The sequence below is a fragment of the Onychostoma macrolepis genome, chromosome 02 (genome assembly GCF_012432095.1).
Source record: "Onychostoma macrolepis isolate SWU-2019 chromosome 02, ASM1243209v1, whole genome shotgun sequence".
Taxonomy (NCBI): Eukaryota; Metazoa; Chordata; class Actinopteri; order Cypriniformes; family Cyprinidae; genus Onychostoma; species Onychostoma macrolepis.
In genome coordinates, this window is record NC_081156.1 from 32940476 (window position 1) to 32962185 (window position 21710).

The following is a 21710-nucleotide window of genomic DNA, read 5'->3' on the forward strand; positions in this document are numbered from 1 at the left end:
CGAAAATTCCGATTTGACTATGAAAATCCTTAGTTGGGGACACCCCTAATTATTATTATACATGAAATGTGTAATTTATTTTAATTTATATTTTAATGTCTGATTTTACTAGTGTTTTTGACAACAATAACAACAACAATATATTTATATTTTAATTAAAAATTAAAATAATATTTTTATAGTAAATTTTACATTTAAAAAATAATATTTATTATTATTATTATTTGTAATAATAATTATATACTTTAGTAATTATTAGTAATTGGAAATTATTGTTATTATTAATAATTGTATGTTTTAAATAAAATACAATGTAACAAAAATTCAATTATTATTATTGTTGTTACTAATAATACACATTAATAATAATTATTAGTAATTAGTAATTGTATTTTTGAATAAAAACTAAAATAATTTATTATTATTATTATTATTATTATTATTATATCAGCCATCTTATCCATTATAATGGGCCACAATGAGAAATACCATAATAATCAGTTATTATTATCATCCAAATGTCTGTATCGCTACATCCCATGTTTTGAGTATAAAAGCGTGTGCTGAATGAAGTAATCTCTCCTTAAAAGCTGCAAACTTGTCCGTTAAACTCTCCCAGCAAACAGTCAAATGTTTTCTTGAAGCCGCGGAGCAGATGATGCAATCCATCGGCACACCTGTATCATGTCATCTCTCTGGATGCTTCTATCATGTTTAATGCGATGTCAAGAGTGCAGGCCTGAGTTTGAGCTTCACACGGCTCCGGCTGTGCCTGATGGCTCCTGGTTTGACATGCAGGTATCAAGCTGTCAGCATGTAGCTGAGCTGTTTTCCTTCTCTGCTGCTGCTGTCTGTCTCCCGAGTCAAACTCTGACATTTCTCTCTCTTTCTCTCTCTCTGGCAGGTTTTGAACAGTTGTAGTCTTGACGTTTTGACGGATGGAAACTTTTCTTGAAAAACTAACACACGAAAAAAAGACTAAACAAAAAAACGACACAAAAAACACACGAAGAAGCAAACAAAGCGGAAAAACAAGCGCATAAGGGAGTTTCGTGAAGCATATCGCATTTAACGAAAGCGTGTGTTTCGACGGCGATGAAAGACTGGCGTGACGGGGGACGACAGCGACGGCGGAGACGAGGACGAAAACAAATGAACTGAAAACTTTTTTCTCTTTTGAAAAACGCTATATACCGAACACTTTGGAAGAACAGTGCATGGCTGGGACTGGTAGAGTTCACTAAAGCAAAAGACAGATCCATGCACATATCAAAAGACAGCCGTAGCTTTTACTCGTGTGGAATAATGAGGGTTTAACGATAAAATGTGTATATGCCACTGACGCAGTATAACAAACTCTCTTTCTCTCACCCGTAAGGACCAGAGGACCAAATCTTTTTCATCTCTGTCGGTACCGTAACCGTGTACAATATTACCACCGAATGATTATCTTACGCTACATACATGCTACTTCATATAATATGCCAATTAAGAGTTAGACACAATTAATTCAGGGTGTATAGTGTAGGTTTACGGGGACTTGGGGTGTGTTTTATTGAAAACCTTTGGCGAAAAACTCGTTTCCAGGTTATGGGCGCAAAACCGTCTAAAGGATATTGATAGATTATCTTTAGTGGGGTATTTTAGGCTCTTGTTATAGACTATGAAGTGTGTTGATATTGATTTGGGCACATTCTGAATTGCTGTTCATCGCCACGTCTCGTTTCAGAAAGCTTCCGGGTGGAGAACAGGGCATTCAATCCATCGCGATATCATTTAATTCATGCATCACACTGTAAACAAATGACCACAGCAAACACATAACCAAACATGGATATTTTTGCCAAAACGGCTCTTGTTTTTTGAGCTACACAGATTCACAAGGAAACATGCACCACCAAAACTCCCAGAGGCTGTTTTTAACCTTGAAACTGAGGATTTCATAAAGTCTCATTTATCTTTGGTTTATTGACATTTTTCAATTGGTCAGCTTACCAAGTACACAACAAGGCTTATATCAGCATTACTCTCAATTTATTTTATTTTATTATTTTAATATAATGAAAGTGCACAGCAAGTCTTACATTAACATCACTGACAATTTATCTGATTTTATTTTATTTATTTAGTTTAGTTTAGATTTGATTTGATTTGTCAGCTTACCAAGTACAAGCTGACTCTTAATTTATTATTTTTTTATTTTCATTCATTTTATTTTTTATTTTTTAATTATTTTTTGTATCAAATAAAAATACACTGCATGTCATACATTAACATTACTGACAATTTATCTTTACTTTATTTTATTATTTTATATTTTATAGTTTTATTTAATTTTATTTGTCAGATTACCAAGTACACAGCATGACTTACATTAAAATGACTCTTAATTTGATTTTTTATTTTAATGTATTTATTTGTTTATTTGATTATTTTTATTTAATAAAATAAAAATACACATCAAGTATTACATTAACATCACTGACAATTGATCTGTTTATTTTATTTTCATTTCATTTCATTTTTCATCTTACCAAGTACACAGCAGAGCTTGCATTAAAATTACTCTCATTTGTTTTATTTATTTATTTATTTATTCATTCATTTTTTTTATTTTAATAGAATAAAAAATACACAGCAAGTCTTACTGTCAGTTCATCCGTGTTTGTTGTTGTTGTTTTAATCACATTGTATCTTGTATATTAGCTTGCTGACTGCTAATGTGTATGTTGCATTAAGTATGTTAGTTTGAAATAGTGCTGAATACCCAGCGATAAATCTAATGCTTTTCATACAGCACGATCGCTATTTAATTGAATTGTAGCACCAGCTACTTCTGTACTGCGTTCCCCAAACACGAGAACATGTGACGATAACAGAGGCTTTACTGAATCCTCTCCTAAATTAGGTTAAAAACAGCCACAGAGAGAGGTTTTGCTGGTTCCCGCTGCAGTGACGTTTCCATTGTGAGAACGGGCTGTTTTGAGATAGAATTCAGGAAAACCTTTCATTTAGAAACAGCCTAAAACGTGCCATAGTAAAGCTTTGAATTTGTTTCAGTGGCTTACACTGATATGCTGTTTGCCAGAAGGGCCTTCTAGAACATTTATATTAGACAAATCAAACCATAAAACACAGCACACAGAGAGATAAGCAGTCTCTGAACATTTCTATAGCCTTGAGAGACACTTTTAAAGACAGTAGTTCTCCTCTATTCATGCTTTATTCAGGTATTTCATGTGTGATTACACTTAAATGAACTTCGTAATTGCTCATAGTTACACTGTATTGTGCATGCCTATGTAAACGTAGTACTTATGTAGAGCCAGGCCACAGTTACGGCCTAAACGACCGAGAAAAAAGGAGAGAAGAGATGTAAAGGAACAAAAATGTATGAAAAATAGTGTTTAGAGGTGAAAAACCAGCGAGGCCACATCACCACTGCAAAACATGGTAATATTCATTTTAAAGTCAACATGAAATCAAAATCGACCATGTTTGCTTTCTGAATACACGTTTCTAGTCTTATTTTGAACGACTCAGCAGTGCGCATAATTGCAAATGAATAAATACATTCATGTTTACTTAGAAATACGGCACATTGCGGAAGTAAAATGGGTCACAAATGCTGTTTCGTGTTGACTTTGACATCATGCTCAGTTGTTTTGACCCACAGAAACTGTTCAACTTTTTGGACCAAACCTGTTATGTTGATAGCAGGATTTTTTCACGCACAGCCTGTCATGATCAGTCGACCGTCCAAATGTGCCACGTGCCACAACAGCACAATTTCCTCCAATCCAAACAAGCGATACTTTCGCTGTGCCGTCGTCCCAATAATATTTTGTCAGGAAACGAGAAACGCTGCCTCTCGTCTAGGAGTTTAAGTTGAAGCTAATTTGACTGGACAGCACATTTCACTCTGGATCCTGAAAAGTGGTCAGTCTCTCGCTTAATATTCAGGGGACAAAGTGGATCTTGAGTGCTTTACAGGTCAAACAAAGTATGTGATTTAATATTAAGGCAAATTTTGATGGATGGATCGCCGTGTGGTTAATGTGACTGATGTGTCAACACAAAACTTGAATCAGTTAGGACAGGTTTCCCTTTAGAAATGGGCGAATATTCAACAGGTCCAATATAAATAAATAAATATTTTCAAATGTATTTATTTATGCTATACGTATATATGATATTATTGAATATAATTTAAGAATTGAAAGAATTTTTAAGAATGTATTTATTGTATCATATATTTATAGCATAAATAAATACATTTAAAAATTATTACATACAAATTATTATATTATTACACACACACTTATATATATATATATATATATATATATGTGATATATATAAAATATGCGAACCGCAGTTTTGAGGACCAATGTGTTATTTTGACATTAAGCACATTTTCCAGTCATGCAAATTCTCATTACTGTAATGCAAAATCCATTATTATGAGTCATCATTATGTTATTGTTGAGTTTTGCAATTCACATTATTCTCATTAGTTATTTGCTTTATTTTCTCATTTATGCAATAAGATCCAAAATAAACAGCGGATATACGATAATGTTTATAAATTAACAACAAATGCTATAATTGTGTGAGTACGTTTCTTTAATTTTTTCATATAATGAGCATGAGATTTTTATTTCATTATGTTAATGAGAATTTGGTACAAAAATGTCCTTAATTGTCTTTAAAAATGTTGCTAAAAAATATCGGAATGGTCTTAAAATAGACTTTTATTTTTCATCCCTAATACGGAATGGATCATTAAAAGTAGTTGGAGTCCAGCAGGGTCCTCAAACACACACACACACACACACACACACACACACATATACGGCTAATAGTTGCACAAACATTCCAGTTACTATCACTCAAGCGGGACGTCTGCCATCTGTCTGTCTGTCAATTAGCGATCAGGGACGGAGCAGCTTTTCAATTAAACACCGATCAGATGATCATAGCGGAAGGTCACTATATAATCAACATTCAAGGGCACAATTCTGTTCACTTCTACATCTTCCATTTATTCTGTTTTTTAATATTGTAAAACTGAACTGTTAGATGTTATGTGACGTCATCATTCTGAGACGGGACCCAGCGAGATCACGGATGTGTTTGGAAAAGCACACTAACATACTCCTCATACTGTATTTGCAGTATGCATACTGTTTTTTCTCTACTACATTTATCAAATACACAGTATGCAACAAAGCAATACCCTAGCAAACGCATAGCAATGAATTAAAATTATACAGTATTACAGTATTATACACTGTAAAAAAAAGTTGTAAATAACTAATGTTATTATTAACTAAAAGATACAATTACAGTTTTTCTACTTCAAAATTTCATGTTTAATTCAGTGTTACTTGCTGCTTCTTTGTAATTATTTGTGAAATTGTGAACTGTCTACATCTAATTTCTTTAGATAAACCTAAAACCATAAAAAAAAAAACATTTTTATTACTTTAAATAAAATAAACATTAACTGAATAAAATAAAATACACAACTTATTTTATTTACTGTTTTTATTTCAGCTAGTTGCCGAGGCAACGTTTCAACTTAATATACTAAAATAACTCAAACTAAAATAAAAATAAAATACAAATTATATAGACATATTTAAATATAAATGTGATAAAACTAATTTATTACTAAAACATATATAACAAAAAAATTACTAAATATTTAACTAAAATTAAAATGAAACCTATATAAAACAATGTATACAAATAAAAACTAATTCATAATTTAACAAAAAAAATATAATATTATCTAGATTATACAAAAATAACACAATTCCCACAGAACACCTTAGCAACCACATAGCAACAGCCTGGAACTTTTTCGTAATTAAATGTACTACTAGCCTGTTTTTACAACTGCGCTGGGAAAAAAATGTGTGTTTTCACAAATAATACAAAGAAACAAGTAACATGTACTTCAGTCATTTTTAATTACAATTTTGAAAAATCATTTTTTTACAGTGTGTTTGAAACTTATTGCATACTGCATCATTTTAAACAAAAAACAGTATGTAGTATGCAGTGTGCATTAAGCAGTGTATGCTAGTATTCCGTTCCAAACACATCCTGCATAAAAACAGAACATTCCTAGCCGTGCGGCAGCTGATCCATGCACAGTGGCACATGCAATTTTTTGTCCGGATGTTTCTAAACCTGTGGCTCATACTAACATACATGCTGTACAAACATGAATTCTCATGCTCTATTTCAATTTTTATTCTATTTATTGCCAAAAAAAAAAAGAGAAAACTAGTTCTTCTTCTTTCATAGCTTGCCCTGCCTATAGTTCTTTAAATCACTCTTTGTGCATGCTAATTGCTAGAGACGTAGAGAGACATTTTTGTAGTAAAAGACATAGAAAACATAAAAATGCACCATTTGTTGGTTTTGATTTTCAACCAGTACCTCCTCGGGTAGCGGTCAAAGCTTCAAGGCGACTAGCGGAGGTCACGCTCTGTAGTTTTCAAGCGTGCTATCATGCAGTAAGGATATCATGGAAACATAGCGCTGCGTTTGGACTCGCTGGACATGCTCTTCAGGGTTTGGGCTATTTTGGGAGTATGTTTTACAAACTGTGTTTTTTATTCATACGAAGTTACTACCTGAACTAAGCCATGTCCTCTTTTCCTTCATACTCCCCATATACTGCCATAGTCCTCTGCTAGAGCCAACGCTGCATACAGTATCCAAACATACAAACCTCAAGCTTTCCATCCACGTTTGCTTTTCTTTCCCGCGTCTTTGATGGAATGATTTGTTCCAGCCAATACTCCGAATGTTTTGTACAGAAGAAAATGGTTATAGATTAATCTACTGGTATGATATTCCTATGAATGGTTCTCTTTATATATGTCGAGGTAATGAATGCGAAGGGACGGGCTCATGAAATCTGTATTTGCTGGGAATATTGATAGCACAGAACGCTTCTTTCAGGTACATTGGGGAGTTGCGCAAAAGCTCCCGGCGTTTTCTGTCGCGACTGATCCGGGATCCGGAGTCCAACGCGAGACCTGGATCGGCGACAGAAAACAACTCGGGTCGGCTTTGCTATGGACGATTGTGTTATATCTTAGGGTTTCTTAGCACAATATACAAACAGATGTAAGCTAAATAATGAATCTATGTTTAAATGCTATGGAGGGAAGTGTGGGACACGACCAGATGTTCCCGTAACGTCTGTACGATGAGTTTTAAGCCCTTCTCTGGAGGTGTAAAGGAGCAAACCTTCCTTTTCGTTTCATGTTTGAACAACAACGAACCAGTTTTGTCCCATTATCTTCCCTCTTGAACTTGCTGCTTTGACAATTAAATGTGTAAAAGGTTTTAATTACGGTGATCTATTTATTGTTTCGCTCATTAATTTATTTGATTCTTTTTATTATTAGAATTTGATCATTTGCATTGGTTTATTTATATATTTATGTATGAACTTTAAGTTTATCATTTCTGACATATGTATAAATGATGCTTATTGGGGCTTTTTCTGTCTTTCTTCTTTTTTCAATTTTACAATAAAAATTATAAATGCTTACCTGCATTCTCAGATCATTGTGTCTTGATGCAGTCACTGTGGAATCACAGTGAAAGGATGGAATAAATTCTGTTTTATTTTTAAAAATTAAATAAAAATTAAAGGGGGGAAATATCACAGATACAAAAACCTTTTCACCTTTTTAGATTTATCTCAATATTTAAAATTAAAATAAAACTATAATTATTTCTTGACATCAGGATGTAAGACAGTTTGCATGCACACAATAATCAACATTAAATAAATATAATAACATACTGTGATCATATTTGAGTTTTTTTTTTTTTTTTGATGACATGGACCACTAATAAGTTTCACTAAGTGTTAATAAATAAATAAATAAATAAAAAGTAGTTTTAGCCATTTTATACCAGGGCTGTTATTGTTAACTAAAGCGAAAACATTTTTTTTAATAAAATGTTGCTTATAAAATTAACCTTAATATTAAAAATAATAATAAATAAATTTTTATTTAATCTTTAAACATTTTTCATTTTCATATAGTTTTAGTTTAAGTACTAAACTAAAACTAAATAAAATAAATAAATAAAATATTTAAACGTTTAAAAAAAAAAAGTCAAAAACACGACAACATTACTAAAGCCCAAATCTAATTTAAAATATTTACAAACACGATATAATAATATAGCAATTATACTAAAATAACACTATACTGGCCTTTTAAATTATTTGGAATGTAACAGTTTAATTGGTTGTGGCGAGAACATGCTTTAAAAGACATTTGTTAGCAATGTGTGCTCATAATTAAGTTTGTATCTACCTTCATTGTGTTGAAAACAGCTTGGACATTCAAAATATCTTTTAAAAGAAAGTCATACAGGCTTGAAACAACAGGCTATGCCAGATTTTCATTTTGATTGAACCATAAGAGAATAAGTGTGAGAGACCATCTGCAAGGAGAAAGTTACATCAACACTTTTAGTCAATGAAATAAAGCTCCTTTCCTTTGAATGTGGCAGATATCAAAAGACAGTGACTCAGTGACTTCTTCAATAAATTTCCAATTATAATGAAGGGACTGATGTGGTGGATGACTGAAGGCATCAGTTCATCTTTATTACCGTCAGTTAATGAGAATCAATCTCACTCTCGTCTCATCTGAACTCTCTCAGGGTCACAGATTATGAATTAGAATTCTCATAATGAACTGTCTTAATGTGACCGTCTGTGAGCTTTTCTTAGCAGAAGGTGAAAGTCTGACACGAGTTAAAAGTTTGAGGGCAGCGGCCTGTGAGCGATATGAGACGAAATACGACGGGAGAGCGATAAACGGACAGATTGATTGTGTTGAAGCATGAAGGACAATCATCGTGTCTGCTGCATCCTTATAAATCCTGTCTGTGGAGTAAAAAACATCTGAAGTTAAGTTTGAAAATCCAACAGATCACGCTTTATTCAAGGTAAACCACCATTGAGGAAGCACACCGTTACTTCACAGGTATTCGTCAAAATACACAACACACACTTCCGTTTTGAGGATAAACACTGTTTAGCATAAACCTAATGAGTTATAACTGTTAAAAAAGTTGGTTTTGTACTTTTTATTAAGCGCGTGTCATGAGTAGTTTGTCGAAACACATGATTAGCATGCTAGGATGCTACACGATAAATGTTGAATATGGCCTTCAATAGTTTATAATGCTAGTTTCAAAGTTAAACAGTGCCTTAATCTTCCATATTTAGTACATTTAACCCCTTTTATGCCTGTTAATTGAGCCTTAATGAAATGTTTGTGTTGCTTTGTTGAATTTAAATATGATGTATTGAGTATTATTGAGGAAATGTTAGCCTATTGCTTATTCATCTATTTATTAGAAACTATTCTTGCAATGTAGTTTAAACCAAGAAAAACACTATTTAAATGGCTCATGTCTCTGAAATACCATGTTTATATGTTGCCTTTACTAAAAGATTGCATGTCCAGTATTTGTAAATTATGTTATGTCTTGTTACTGTTATACTGTGAATAGCCTATTGATTTATTGAAGGTAAACCACCATTGAGGAAGTACATCCATGTCGGGTGTTTTTCCTAGAATGGGACTTGTATTGGTTGGAAACTGTTATGGTCCCTGTGGGTCTGTGCTGGTAATTTGTTAAAACCACTAAACCCTAATGGGAAAAGGCACAAAACACACTACAATTAATTGTTTTGTTTTTTTTCTTAAACTGCAGGTACACTTCCTTTTTGAGTAAATGTTTAATATAACACTAATGAGTATGAATGTTTTGTTTGCTTATATTCATCCTTTTTTTTTTTCCGAATGCATTGTTAAAAAAAAAGAGAATTTGAATTGCTTGTCACTGAAATTATACATTGCTTTTAGTAAAAGATTGCATAAATATGTCTAGTATATTTGTCTTTATTTATTGATTTTTTTTGTTACTGTAAAGCGAGTTACTGTAAATATATTAAATATATATTGATTTATTCAAGGTAAACCAAATTGTTGTTCATTCTCTAATTTTCTAATTTTCATGATTATTACATATACTCTACTGTTTGTCAACAATTTTTCATTTCTTTAAAATAATTTCATTAGAAAAAACACATTTAAGCCTCTGGTGCTCTTTGTTTTTGACCAAAAAAAGTAGGCCTATAGTTGTTGTTTTTTTTTTTTTGTTTGTTTGTTTGTTTTTAATTAAATGGAAAGGTAGGAGACTTGGTAAAGGTTTTGGCACTTACTATGTGAACGCAAAAAAAATGATGGACATGATTCAAAAAGTTTGAATGGTCCAAAAAAAAAAAAAGTAACTCTTGTACACTGTAAAAAATAAATAAATAAATAAATAAAATAAATAAAAAGTTGAGCCAACTTAATTTTAAGGCAACCAGCTTCAGCAGATTTTTGAGTTTTCCCAACTTGTCATTTTAAGTTTATACAACAAAAATTTGAGAATCTCCCACAAAAATAAGTTGAGCAAACTCAAAAATCTGCTGAAGCTGGTTGCCTTAAAATTTTAAGTTGGCTCAACTTTCTTTTTTTTTTTTACAGTGTACTCCTTGCGGTCAAAAATGACTGCATTGGAAAAGCATGGAATAAAGAAATTCATCCAGTGGAAATATCTGGTACTGTTCACAAACAAAATCTTACTGAAAGCTCATTTTTGCAATATCAACCTCAAATTTGGAGCACAACTTGTTTAGAGTTGTGGCTTATATTTTCTCACAGTTTTAGAGTAGATAATGTTTTAAAGTATATATTTTGGGGGTTCATATTCAGGTTGAAATATTAAATAAAAAACATAATTGAACTAAAATATACAATATTAATTTCACTGAAAAAAAAAATCTAATCTTTGAGCGCCTCATGAGGAGCATCACAGTGTTAAAGCTGAAAACTGTTTCATACCAGGTTGCACATGCTATAATTTGCGCATAATCCGCTGTGCAGTGAGTAATATCAGATGTGTGTTTGTACGGCGATGGATCTCTCTGCTCTGATGAAGTGTTCATTTGCTCGTCGCCATTTTGCTGAGCTCTGCAAACCAAAGTGCTGAGTCTCTGCCATCGCCACTCCATCCCGATCAGATTTTAATCAACAAAAACTTTGGTTTGGACAGCTCTCCCACAAACATCTCATCACAGCGGCGCTCCATACATCTCACTAACAGCCCCATTAGATCAGAATTAATTTCTCTGTGAAGAAGAAGACAAGAAAAATCAATCCCCTCTTGCTATTCTCTCCATCATTTGTAGAGATTGTTAAAATGAGACATTGATCTGGTTACGATCTCTCTATCAGGGACATTAGTTTGAGGTTGTGACCTCTAGGTATCTAACTAGCAATAGTAAATGTTAATATGCATAAAGATTTGTCCTTAAACCAGCCTAGCCGTAATCACAGAAAAGTTTATGTGGCAGACAAATACCACTGTGATTTATGAGATCTAGAGACTATTTAATATTTCAGCTGACAGAAAATTAGTATCACAAATCTCAGAGGAACACCGCATTCACTGAATGAATCACACCACCTCAGTTCTGCCTAAAAATATCTCCTGATGTAAATTTTGACTTGTCCTTGAGCAAGAAATGCCAGGGGTGACAGGGGTAAAAATATAATTTCCAACCCATTGATTCCCTTTGGTCAAGTATCTCTTACGCTATAGTGCCACTGTGTGGTTGAATGCACAATTTAATGGTTTCATTTGTCCAGTCTATACATATTTTTATATAGCTATAAATAGATGTATGTTTGGACAGTTTAATCACGCTTAAAAATGCTGTTGTGCTAGATTTAGTGTCTGTATCTGCATGCCTCAAATTCCATTTTTTTTTTTGTTTTGTTTTTTGTTTGTTTTTAGGTTTTGTTTGTTTTTATTTTTGGTCAGTGTCTTTTGTTTATTGGTTGATAATTTGACTTGCTTTTTTGTTTGTTTTTTATTTACTGTTTTCTTTTTTCTTTCTTTTTTTGGTCAGTGTCTTTTTTTGTTTGTTTGTTTGTTTTTTTACTTTTGGATATTTAATTTTTTTGTTCAATGTCTTTTAGCCTATGCTTTTATTATTTATGTTTAATTTTTTTTATATATATATATGGTCAATGTCTTATTTAACTTTGTTTTTATTTTTCTGGTTGTATTTTGTCAAATGTAAATCATCTGCTTACAAAGTGTCTTTGTGCATCTTTAAATAAACCACTTGTTTTGATACTTTGCATTTAATGAAATTATTTGATACTAAATAATACATTTTGGGGCCTTTTTTTTCTTCTCATTAGCATTGCTAATTTCATTAACTTATCTCTAATAATAAACACTGAATACATCTGAAAGGCTTGTAAAGACTGGAAGATTGTATTGTATGTTGTGTGGTTTAGTTGCTGATTTGGGATTTATTCTCATCACACTTGGCAAAGAACTCTTGTGCATGAGCAGGTCACCATGGAAACGAGCTGGTGCAGTTGTGGCACACAGGGAGCCAAAGCTGTGGTTCCGGTGAGCATCTTCTAGCGGCTCTCAAGATCTCATTAAAGCCTGATGCCGAGACGTGCAAGTTCAGCTGGACAGTATCTTCTGCATTTACAACCATTTAAAAGTAGCCATATATTTTATTTTTATTCATTTTTATTTATTTATTTTTTGCAAGAAATGAACTACTTATATTTCATTGTAGAATTTTTTTTTTCCAGTGACTGATTTCTCACACGAGCAGTTTCTATTGTAATTTATATTTGTGCATTCAAGTACAGCAATATACAGTAATTAATATTTGAATGTACACAATTTTTTTTTTTTTTTTTTTGGGAGTAGACATAATCAGCCTACAACAGAACGTAGTACAACAGAAGTGTTGTGGTTATTACTATGATCTGCTTTACAATAGTTTTTGATTTATTTATTGTTTTTAAAAATATTTTTAATACCAAGTATAAAAATATTATTTGTTTCTTTTTATTGCATTTAATTTCACAGAACAAGGGCCGCAGTAAGACTGATAACTGAATTGTTAAAAAAAAATCGACTAATAAATAAGACACTGACCAAAAACAAAAACAAACAAAAAGCCTAAAAACAAACAAAAAAAAATTTGTATTTGAGGCATGCAGATACAGACACTAAATCGAACACAACAGCATTTTTAAGCGTGATTAAACTGTCCAAACATACATCTATTTATAGCTATATAAAAATACGTAAGCTGATGAACACATCAAACCATGACATGGGGTTGAGCTCAAGAGAGTTAAAACGTTCATTAACTTCAGGTTCAGGTGAACCTAAAACTGTCATATGCAATTATCAAATTTCACACTGCAGATTAATGTTTCACTTACAAGAGTTATCAGCTTCTGACAGACAATGACAACACAACATATTGACTCTTGATGGTTTTGACCTTGCTCTCATGGCTGCTCATTAACCAGTATGACCCGAGTAACATAACACATGTAATGTTTTTATTATGATTACACTTTCAGAACTTTAACAATGGCACAACTTCACCAGAAAAAGCATTTAATGGTTGGAGACTTTCAAATATTTAATTATAAATGACTTGTACAAATGGAAATGAATTGAGTCACAATAACCAGAGGAACAACAGTTTAATTTCAGATTTTACATCCTTCAGTGGTTTCAGCAAACTCGTGCTCAGAGTCCCACAGCGCTCATGGGAAACGGTTTGGGTCTCCAATTAGATTTTCTTTTTTTGGGGAGAGAAAAAAAAAGAAAAAGAAATCACACAGGGGAAGGAGAACATTGTTCATTCTGGTAAAGTTTTGCAACTCCCACATCTGACGTTAATATTTCAACATTTGTTTTTAAATGAAGACGGCGGATACAGACTCACAAACTGATGTGGTGTTTAATTAATTGAATTTAATTAAACATTATATATATTTGCAAGTTCAAATCCCAAAGGCACAGAGTCTTGGTGGAGTTCAAAAATTAATTAAACAATGTCACAAATAAATACATAAACATTTTAATAATTAAGCACTGACTGAGTTCTTAAGAAATATTATGAAATAATTCCCTAAGTGTGATTAATAGCGTCTTGTGTTGAATGTTTTGTTCTGTGACTGATTTTATAATGAATTGATTGTGCTTTTTGTATTATTTACAATGTTGTGTTGGCTCGTATTGTATGTGGGTTTTTAAATCGGGGTATAAATATAATATTTTAATAAAAACTACTGATTACAATGATCTACTGGCTATATGTAAAAATTGCCTCAAGTGCACATAAAACATTAATTTATCACAATGAATAACAATTCATAATGAAAAATCCCGTTTGTATGTAGCCCCCTGCCATATAGCTGTACACGTGCATTTGTTGCTGTCATAAAGCAGTTTGCCCTTTTCACGTAATTTCTGACCCGCTTAACTTTCAAATTCCCAGAACATGTTTGGAATGTCAGAATGATTTTGAAACTGATATTTCAAGGTACAAATCTTACATACTGTGGCTTTAAAGCTGCAGTCCGTAAGTTTTGCCATCTCTATTTGAAAACCTAGAATTGCAGCTGTGTGAGGAATTATCTTCCTTGCGTGGGAAGTGCTTGAAGTTGCTTGAATCATGATCCAGGACAAGGTGAGTGGCGTCTGGTGTCGATAGTTATGTTTAGCACATTGTTCTGTCCACTATAATAGAGCACCAAGGTAGAACCTTGAACAAGTAATATATGACCCAAATCAGAATTTTCACTGTATATTGTCATCTGAACAAGTAACAAGTCTGCTACATTTGTTCTGACCAACATCAGTTTAAATCTAGATTAAAGACCCATCTCTTTAACCTGGCTTACACATAATACACTATCGCATTTCTATAATTCAGATCTGTTAAAGGATTGTTAGGCTGCATTAATTAGGTCAACCGGAACCGGGAACACTTCCCAAAACACCCGATGTACTTGTTACATCGTTAGAAGAATGGCATCTACGCTAATATTAGTCTGTTTCTTTCTTATTCCGAGGTCACCTTAGCCACCCAGATCCAGTCTGTATCCAGATCTGATGGTGGATCAGCACCTAGAGATGACCTCTACAGCCCTGAACGTCAGCGGAGACCAGGACATGTAGATGAGCCCCAGAGACTGATCCCCAGTGAAGACCCTGTCTCTTAGACAGCCATCAGGACAAGACCACAGGAACCAGATGAGTCCTCTGCACAATCTGACTCTGCTTTAGCCTAGATTTAGACTGCTGATTTTGTCTGGCCAGAGGAGAATGACACTATTCTCCTCCTAAAAGTGCTACACAAATAATAGTGACTTGACTTGACTTGACCAACTGAGGAAAAAAGCATTACAATAAATCTCGCTACCAATGGTGATTAAATCTAACGATCGGTTAGCTCATATCACATCAAACCGTGCAAGTTATTATTATTGTTATACTTTATTCTCAAATTATTAATGTTAACAACATCAGCATTGCGTGACTATGAGTATAGTGTGTCTTAACATGTAGATTTCAATTTCTGTACAGTCTAATCTCTAATTGTCATGCCATTCGAATTTCATTTTTAATAAATTATTTTAACCCAAAAAGCTAATTATGCTCCCTTCGAACTGGTTTTCTTTAAAATACAAATCTTGTGTAATCAATCCCAGGCTATCTGTAATCTGATCATTCATAAACACATAATCCTTTCACATAATCAAAATGATACATTTAATTATTCTAGCTGCAGTGAGAAAAGGCTATAAACGACTCGTCACCTGCAGGATCCTCACATGTGATAGCCTAGTAGCTGGGACAACTTTTTTATGTTACAGACGTGACGTAATGACGCAGCAGCATGCTCGAATTTCACACGAAAACCTACCCGTACCACTCAAATGAGAAAACATTATTATAAGCTATCCGATGTGAATCGGGCTAAAGTAAGACGATAGTTTTGAACAATGGCTGGTTATGTACTTGCTCAAATATTGATTTCGGATCATTTTTAACCAAAAAACGTTACGGACTGCAGCTTTAATGTCTCTGAACATTAAACTATGCAGATGTTTTAGTCCATTAACTCCGCGCTGAGGCCTGACAGAAGAATGTCCTTCATGAAGGGGAAGATGTTATTGATCAGGCAGGTGAAGTAGTGGAACCAGGGGTAGTAGGCCTCTCTCTGATGGGTCGCCCCGGCTTTGATGATGCTCAGAGCAGCTTCACTGGCGGGATAGGCGGTCATCGTGGCATATCCCCTGCAGAATATAGTTATGGGTGATTCAGCCAATTACTTTTTTAAAAATGCATTGACTGTATGAATGACAAATTAATGCATTAATGCAAAGTGACAGGTAAGAATGTCCTTAAGTGTCATGTAGTCATGCAGCTTTTAAAAAATGAAAACTATGGCCCAGACATGTTCCTTTACAGTCAGTCACTTGTGTCAGTGTGTTTGAAGCTTGAATCATGATCCAGGAGAAGGTGTCGATAGTTATGTTTAGCACATTGTTCTGTCCACTATAATAGATCACCAAGGTAACAAGATAAATGAGCCTGAGGACAAACAGCAAATGAATTTATAAACTGCTTCCTAAAAATATCTTGATTGATGCACAGAATAGAATGGAAACATTGATTGTATTTGGGCCATAACCATGTCCTCGAAAGATCTGGACAGAACAAACACTTACACAACTAGATATATATAAAATCTTTGTTAATATTAGTTAATAAAACAACTGTTTATTGTTAGTTCATGTTTGCTCAGGTCCATTAAATGATATTAACAGTCTTTTGAGTTTAATGTATCAGTACATGCTAAAATTAGCTTAAGATTAATAAATGTATTTTTCATCGTTAGTTCATTTTAACCAATGCAGTTAATGTTAACAAATGGAACCTTACTGTAAAGCATTACCAAACAAAATACCAAATTGCATATAATAACCAAAGTGATAATAGCCTATTTTCTTTGATTTTATGCAATTTTTAAAAATAATTTAACCAACATGTTTAATACATTTATAATATTTAATCAAACATGATCTCTAAAAATTGCCAGCAACCTCATGAAATATAGAAATATTGATTCAAGAAAATGGCTTTAATTATATAATTTGTAAATTAGTTATGTAATGTACTTGATCAATGTGAATAGTTAAAAATGGTTATTACTGTGGATGAATAAAGCATTTCTGAAAAAATCCAAAGTCATCATTCTTGGTCTACAGTGGAGTATTATAACAGAAAACCAACCTGATCTTATTCATGGCTGATTCTGTGTCTATCAGTCCGAGGATCAGGATGGAAACCGACACGTTGCTCTTCTTGAGTGCCAGTTCATTCTGCAGCGCTCCAAAGAAACCGTTCATAGCAAACTTGGTAGCGGTATACGGAGCCACGAACGGACTCGCCAGCTTACCTGAATCAGGGCCGAAAAGAGCCAAAAGTATTCTTTCCAGTTCCAGCAGGAAAACTGAATTTAGATTAATATTAATTGAACGTGCACCAACAAAGTTAAAGACTCACCTGCCACTGAAGACACTACCATGATGGATCCACCGGACATTTCCAGAACAGGAAGAGCTGCTGTGGCCATTTGCACATAACTCACAAAATTCACCTGTAACAAGTGAGAGATCAGTGTGAAAAGAAAATGAAGAAATCCACACACTGCATCACTGTAGCATCAAAATCCTGTGTTTGACCTGCATGAGTGACCTGACGTGATCGGAGTCTCCATTCCAGAGTTCAACGTTGGTGTTTCCAACATGATTCAACACTAGAAAGTCCAGCCCACCTGCAGGACAGAAATCGGGAGTATCATGCTGAATATGTCCAGCAAAGTTTGGAATAACTATGATTTCTTAAATGTTTTTGAAAAATTTCCTCTGCTATATTTGATGAGAAATACAGTAAAAACAGTAATATTGTGACATTATTACAATAAAAAAAAAGTTTTCTATTGTAATATATTTTAAAATGTAATTTATTGCCATGATGCAAAGTCTTCAGTGTCACATGATCCTTCAGAAATCATTCTAATGATTTGCTTATTTGCTGATTTTCTTATTATTACCAATGCTAAAACAGTTGTGCTACCATTCAAATGTTTGGAGCAAGCAAGATTTAATACTTTAAGTAAGATATTACTACTTTTATTTAGCAAGGACACATTAAATAGTTTAAAAGTGACAGTAAAGACATTTATAATGTCTCAAAATATTTCTGTTTCCAATAAATGCTTTCTACTTATCAAAGAATCCTGAATAAATTCTGTTTTTTACAAAACTATTAAGCAGCAAAAAAACATTGATAATAATAAGAACCAGCAAATCAGCATATTACAATGATTTCTGGATCATGTGACACCGGAGTAATGATGCTGAAAATTCAGCTTTGATCACAGGAATAAATTATATTTCACAATATATTTACATAGAAAACAGCTATTTTAAATTGTATTAATATTTCACAATATTATTGCTTTTCTATTTTAGATCAGTAAATGCAGCTTTGGTGAGCAGAAGAGGCTTCTTTCAAAAAATATTTAAAAAAATCTTAATTATTCCAAGTGGGAGTGTTTATATTTCACATGCACTGTGATGGAGTCATTTCTCACCCAGTTTCTCCACAGCGTATTTGAAGACTCTCTCGGGGTCGGCGGGGTCAGACATGTCTCCGGTCACATACATCGCCTTCTTTGCACCCAGTTTCACACACTCCTGCACCACCTGAACATCCACGGCACAGGATTTCTTTACATTTCTAACTTTTATTTGCTCAGTTTTTGCTTTCATTCAACATCATTGTATTATTGCTCCCCTACATAGAATTCTAAAAAGTCACAGCTTTACAGACTCAACCAAAATATGATTGAAGTCCATTCGATGTTAAACGCTATAAGGAATGTCTTAAAGTGTTTAGAGTTTTTGAAAGCATTAATACACCATTATTTAAAAACCGGTTTGAGACAAAAGAACTGACCTTTTTCAAAGCATCTACTCGTCTGGCAGTGATGACGATCTGAGCTCCGAACTTTGCGTAATGGTAGGCCATCTGCTCCCCGATGCCTGAACTGGCCCCTGTGATCAACACTCGGGCCCCCCGAACAGACTCTATGTGCAAGAATACAGTGTAATTCAGGACATCTCGTTGCTTTGCAGGTAACCTAACCCACCCATCACTTGATTTACCACTTAAGACTTATTAAGACTTGAACTCCCATAAAGGTCAAAACTTAAAAGTTAGAAGCAATCTTAACTATAAAGCCTATACTGTATTTGACGTGCAAATTTCTGAGGCCCCCAAATGATCAACATGATCAAAATTTGCTGAAAAACCTGTTGCACACAATCTACTACATGCCTACTGTCGGCTAATTGATACTTTTCAGCAAATAAACGGCCTTTCAGCATAATTGTACAAACGTCTTCCTTCAGCTGGTGCTTCATGTGTCTTTTTGCTGTCAAATCTTTTACTGATTTTAATAATGTAAATATAAGAATAACTTTAATAGTGTTAGTAATATTTTATGAAAACATTTACTGGACTGAGGTGACTTAGGTTTACTTGATTTCCCATGCATAATTTTTCAGAAAATTAGCATATCTCATAGCTGATCATCAGGCTTTTGAAGAATGTTTATTTATTCATCTCCCAATCATCATTGTATTGCATTGCTTTATATGTTTGATCATGAAACTAAACATTTAAATATCATCTTACTAAGACATATTGTTGGCAGATATAGAGTGACGACTTATGTTTATATCATTTTATGTAATCTGCTATACTGTTAAAAAGATCTCACAGATTTACGTTACATGCTATCAGAATTTCATCTTACCTTTTGGCTCCATAAATATCAGCACATCTGCACTAAATTGCTCAATTTGGGATTCTGAATAAAACTGAGTTTTAACATTTAGAATAAAAGTTTTTTGTTTGTTTTTTTTAAATGAAAGTGTATTATTTCATATGTCAGGTTTTAAAAGATTAAAATGTTCTCTTAAAATGTAATTTTAATTCTATTGCATAAAGACAGCTTCAATTCCATGCTTGTTTGTTTGTTTGTTTTAAATGACTAAAGAGAAGGTTAAAATTCTAGAATAGATCATCAGCACATGTATTTTCACCAAGGTTACAGTCATATAAACTAATAATAAGTTACATAACCATAATAAAAGAGTCTGCCAACAGTTTTCAAGACTAGAGTTTAGTTGGGTAAAGTTCTAGTGGAATACTTGCAAATACTTGGAATTTTGAGTTAATTTTTGGAAGCTAAATCGGTGTTAAAGCCGTCTGAAAATACAGTTGTCTTCGGAAAATGCAAGGATTTTATCTATTAGTTTTCATTTCTAATGTTTATTTATTTATTTTACTTATTGCGTGCAAATAAATAAACTGCCGAAACATCTTTTTTTTTTTTTAAATAAATTTTAAAAAAATTAATAAAAAAAGGATTCCCATAGGCTATGTATGTCATTGTCATGTTTTATATTAGTGTGTCAAATTAAGGACTAGAATACGACATTCAAAAATAAAATGAGCATAATAACACCCTAAAGCTGTTGTCCTGACCTGGATCAAACGTATCTCTCCACATGTAGGCCGTGAGGACAGCGATCAGCAAAAAAAAGCCCAAATACCCCTTCATGTCCACTGCTGTCCTCGATCAGAAGCTCGGTGTGTGAATGAGAAATGCCACTTCTGACTGCATGTATTACACCTAATGCTGATACAGAAAAGAGTCATAAACCGTGACTGATCACCCATTTATAGCTGCCTGAGGTCCAGAGCGCTGGATAATGACCGAGAGTTCAGTGCTCAGGAGGCTGAAGGTCTCTCTGTAGTGTTTACAATTCCAAATGCGTGAAAATTGAAATTGCTTTTCAGAAAGTTTTTTTCTTTTAGCTTAAAATATCATTTCAAACTGGTTCTGAATTGCAATAAGCCGAATGGCTTCTGTTTCTTTCCCAAAAGTCTGTTTCAAGTCAGGTTGGTGAGCGGGTACGAAATTCCGCGAAAAGAGCGGATCGCTTTACGGCAGAAATAAATGCATCCCTGCGTCCCAATGTGCATATACTATCCACCCTATCTGCCCTAAATAGTATTGAAAATTACTAATATCACAGAATATAGGATGGATAGTATGCACATTGGGACGCAGACCATGTGTACAGCTAGCAAACTGTAATTACAACAGTTATATATTTACGACAGTTCCACTCACTTACCTGTGATGTATGGAAACCCGTTTCCGCCACGGAATATAAGATTAAAAAAAGGTTAAGTTTGACTTTTTATATCACACTTAGTTTATATCTCGCAATTGATCTTTTCTTTTCTTCACAAAATAAAAAAAAAAAATAATAAGGTAATGGCGACTTTAATCTTACAGTTTTTTATTTTATCTCGCAACTCTTTTTTTTCCTAAGAACCGTGAAAAAAAAAAGATTAAATTCTCAATTATCTGTTTTATTTATTTATTTATTTTTTAATTCTGTGGCAGAAACAGCTCCCACAGTAAAGAGCTACAAAAGTCGCAAAAATACACAAAACTGCAAACAGTTGCTTTAAATGGCTGAAACATTTACAGTACATACATACACGACATATTATTTTGAGTATGTTCAGAGTTGAGTTGCTTTAGTGAATCATTAAAAAAAGATATTTTTAATATTTAAAATAATATTTTGTTTACCATTCCTATA

At 33.3% G+C, this 21710-nt stretch overlaps 2 protein-coding genes across 3 annotated transcripts in view; one reads left to right on the forward strand and one right to left on the reverse strand.

Moving 5' to 3' along the window:
- Positions 1-7571, forward strand: part of LOC131520511 (CUGBP Elav-like family member 5) — a 183483-nt gene extending 175912 nt beyond the window's left edge. For both annotated transcript variants that reach the window (XM_058744797.1, XM_058744806.1), the window contains one exon: positions 905-7571. The gene's annotated coding sequence lies outside the window, so the exon portion shown is untranslated. The remainder of the gene's footprint in view (positions 1-904) is intronic.
- A 5906-nt stretch (positions 7572-13477) lies between these two features.
- hsd11b1lb (hydroxysteroid (11-beta) dehydrogenase 1-like b) lies at positions 13478-20990 on the reverse strand. The gene is made up of 7 exons (XM_058752316.1): positions 20578-20990; positions 18982-19112; positions 18617-18728; positions 17703-17794; positions 17524-17617; positions 17251-17416; positions 13478-16250 (listed from the first exon to the last, which is right to left on the reverse strand). Exons 1-7 carry the CDS (start codon positions 20651-20653, stop codon positions 16064-16066), a joined length of 858 nt encoding a protein of 285 aa, XP_058608299.1. The 5' UTR covers positions 20654-20990; the 3' UTR covers positions 13478-16063.
- Between the last annotated feature and the right edge of the window lie 720 nt (positions 20991-21710).